Below are 3,444 nucleotides of genomic sequence, written 5' to 3'. Positions count from 1 at the left end.
ACGTTACTATTCGAGAAATAAGGTGGATCCAGTCATACAGCCGGTCCCATAAATATTCGTGCCCTCTGTGTTTATTGAAGGAATTTGTCTAAATTAAGCGATAGGTTTGACGTTTGCAAATAAATTGTTCGTTATACAGGGTGTTCAGGCTATCACTAGCCAGCGTTTTTCTCGTGAACGGTACATCTGGCAAGAAAACGAAAGAGGACAAATGTATACTGTTTTTTTTTTTATGTGCAATGTAAGCGGGTATACATATAGATTCCGTATACATATTCTGAACTTTATACAAAGCTATGGTAGAGTATCGAACTCTAAATAAAAAAGTATCGACCTTTATTAGCCCTAAGCCTGATAGGTAACGAGTAATTTCACTGTATTACTTGAAAATTTTTGTTAACGTAATATCAAGATGGAGATTGAAACAAGTGTACGATTGAGAGAAGTACGTCGATAAAAATTGGACGCGAATTACAGGTTAGATCCTGAAGAACCCCAAGGTTCGTCGGATTTCCCAATTCCCAAGCGCGTCGATGCTTACCAACCGAGTCCATAACGTACGGGAGGTTTCCGACGCTCAAGAATCCGATTAGAACGGGAGAATTATAATGCCTCACCAGGGCGTAATAGCACTGGTACCATAACTGTTCTATAATCACCGCGTCGAAGGTCTTGTTCCTCCTGGAAAAAAAAAAGAGAACAGCCCGCGATCTCGATTAGCTTTATAGATCAAGTTGTAACCGACTGGAATTACTGTAATTTCTGTCGACAGCGTTTCTCCTGCCGCGAGAGCAGGTGTCGGTGTCGGTGTCGGTAATTTCCTTTAGTTCGGGGGAGAACGAAATTGCGCTAGGCACGTTCGCGGACTGTTTTAGCCCCCTTAACGAGCTTCGCGAAATGATATTTTTTCGCGTTTACTTTTTCCAGGGCTGCGTGTACACACCCTCCCCCTTTCCCGCCCGTCCCACCATTAAATAGCAGAATGAATATTTGTATTACGAAATTAAGCTCGCGATGGGAGGGCTGAACAGTTGCTCCTCGCACAACTCGTTGGCGTCCCGCATGTTCTTGTGGAGAAGGGTGAACGCTCCCATGTGCCTGCGGAGGGAATCGATAATTTAATTTCGCCGGTTTTCGGCGTCGAAAGATCCTCGCCGCGAAAACGCGGGAACGTACCTTAAACCCGCGCAGTTGTTTCTTCGGTAGGTGAACGACAGGTCGACGTCCTCGTAGTTCCGTATCGGCTTCTGAAACATTACACGATCGAGCTAGCAGGCAGATGTGTCCGCGGGAAATCGAAACGTTTCATCGGGACCGTCGATCGCTCTGTTTGCCGGCGATTTACGTGCGCGAGCGAACTTTTGATTTCCCGACGAAGAAAACGAGGAGAAACGTTAGCGAGGGTAAATCGAACCCGAACCGAGTTTGGGTAACTTTGAACTCGAGTTTATGGACGGAGAGGGGTCTTCGGGAAACGGGAAGCAGAAAGGAACGAAAGGGAACGGAAATGGGGAAAAATGGAAGTTGCTGCGAGACAAGAAGAGAAGAGGAAGAGAAGTAAAAATGAACTGCCGGGGAACGCGAGAGGGCGCGAAAGGAACGCGTGGCTTGCATGGAATCGAGTCGATCGTCCGTTCCGAGGGAACCATCGACCTTATCGCCGTCGAGTGGTTACAGTAAAAAATATACTGTATCCTGCTTAACGCTTTACCGACCGGTAGCGGTTCAACATTCTATGCCATTCTGATCCTGCTCGGTGACTCGAGCGCCAGCTTCACTGTCGCTGTTTTATCGCTTTATACTTTCACGTATTCAAGTACATCGAACAGAGAGCTTCTCTGATACATAATTTAGATTTACAGCGGGCATCGTTGAATCGTTTAAGAGAACAATCGCTCGCCTTTGACGGGATGGTCGATATCACGGTGACGTTGTGTCCACGAGCCGCTAACGCTTTCATCAATGCTTGAAAGGGTTGCTGGTGGCTGTAGCTGGCGCTGGGACAAATTCCCAGTATACTGAAACCGACGACGTCCGAGACTTGACGAAACAGCAACATCACCAGGACGAACACCGTCGCCGCGCGCACATTGCACTGGATAGAACCACGCACCATGCCTTTCAATTTTTCAAACGGGAATCGAGGTTGCTGGTATTACCGTCCTTCGTACGAATTTTCTGAGAGGCCGTCCTCGGCGACGGGAGGGGGCGGGTAGTGGAGGACAGGCGAGAACGATCCGCGTGAAAAATTCAAAACGTGCTGCGCGATCAGTTTGCTCGGGAACGACGATAAATAAATGATCGCGGCTTGTACATCGGTCGCGTGAACGTCGCGCGGCTGGCCGCCGGAATGATACGAGCTTGGACGGACGAGCTCTGGATACTTTTATACCGTTCCGTCGATTCTAAAGGCGTCATTCAAAGAAAAAGATAAAAAAAAAAACTGAGAGGAATTTTATCGAATCCGTTCTCTTATCTCTTCCACGAGCTTCTTCGTAATAAAGGTCGTCGCCTAACGAGTCGCGACGGCACGCACGGTGACGTAGAAGACGCTTAGAAGATGTACAAGTAACTTGGAACGTCGAAGAAGATCGACGATAATAACGCTACGAGCGTTCACCGAATTTTCGTTGAATTTATGAATTCGTCGGATAATAACAAGAGGAAAAGCACGCGGAAGAGACTAATTACTGCGAATCGCGTCGTTAGGTTCGATGCACGCTTCCGCCTCGGAAGCAGAACGAGAAGGAGAACGGCTCGGTTGAGCGTACGAAACGACGCGGTCGCGGCGACCGAAGAGAAATTGGTCCATCGTTTCCAAAGAAAAGTTTCAACCGGGAAAAATGTCATCTATTTGCGCGAGACTATCCTACTTTTTCACGCGCCTCTCGCCCCCCCTCGCGGCATCGCGCGTGCGTGAATATTTAACGGGAACGACGCAACACGTTTCGTCCGTTGTTAGACGATCGCGTTTCGTAACCCTCCGCTGGGAACTTTCAGCGAGCGAATAATGGAACGTTTATGAGGAACGTTGCGTAATCGGCAATTAAAAAGTGAAAAAAAAAAAATAAAATAAAATAAAATAAAAGGAAGCAACGGGAAAAAGCGAACGAAAGAACGGTACGGAGTTGCGTAATTGCGCGACGCGGCACGAGTAAACCTATCAGGAAACGAACAAAAGATTCCCGTGTAGCTGACGCAACGCAGTCGTCGGAACGACATCTGAATGCGAGGAGACCCTCGTTAATTCGAGATACCGCGCGCAACTGGTCGTTTAAAAAGTAGCGAGAGCTCGTCCTTGGAGCGGAAGTGCCACTTGCCCGTCACCCTTTCTCGAAAAATAATTACCGCTGTCGGTTAGGTCTGGTGACGCTCGCGGCAGCCTCGGTTGCCGTTCGAGTTCGCGTCGCGAGGTCGTTGAGGCGACGAAGAACAATTCGGCTA

At 48.2% G+C, this 3,444-nt stretch overlaps 1 protein-coding gene across 1 annotated transcript in view; it reads right to left on the bottom strand.

The window, feature by feature from the left end:
* Nucleotides 1-2,489, bottom strand: part of LOC128891194 (UDP-glucosyltransferase 2-like) — an 8,648-nt gene extending 6,159 nt beyond the window's left edge. The window contains exons 1-4 of the mRNA XM_054150497.1: nucleotides 1,901-2,489; nucleotides 1,177-1,247; nucleotides 1,000-1,098; nucleotides 542-681 (exon numbers count right to left, since the gene is read on the bottom strand). Coding sequence (XP_054006472.1) covers nucleotides 542-681; nucleotides 1,000-1,098; nucleotides 1,177-1,247; nucleotides 1,901-2,116 — 526 coding nt within the window. The 5' untranslated portion in view covers nucleotides 2,117-2,489. The remainder of the gene's footprint in view (nucleotides 1-541; nucleotides 682-999; nucleotides 1,099-1,176; nucleotides 1,248-1,900) is intronic.
* Nucleotides 2,490-3,444: the final 955 nt, after the last annotated feature.

The sequence above is a fragment of the Hylaeus anthracinus genome, unplaced genomic scaffold, assembly GCF_026225885.1.
Source record: "Hylaeus anthracinus isolate JK02 unplaced genomic scaffold, UHH_iyHylAnth1.0_haploid 12001, whole genome shotgun sequence".
NCBI lineage: Eukaryota > Metazoa > Arthropoda > Insecta > Hymenoptera > Colletidae > Hylaeus > Hylaeus anthracinus.
The sequence above is the reverse complement of the archived record's forward strand: the minus strand, read 5'-3'. Positions and strand labels throughout refer to the sequence as shown.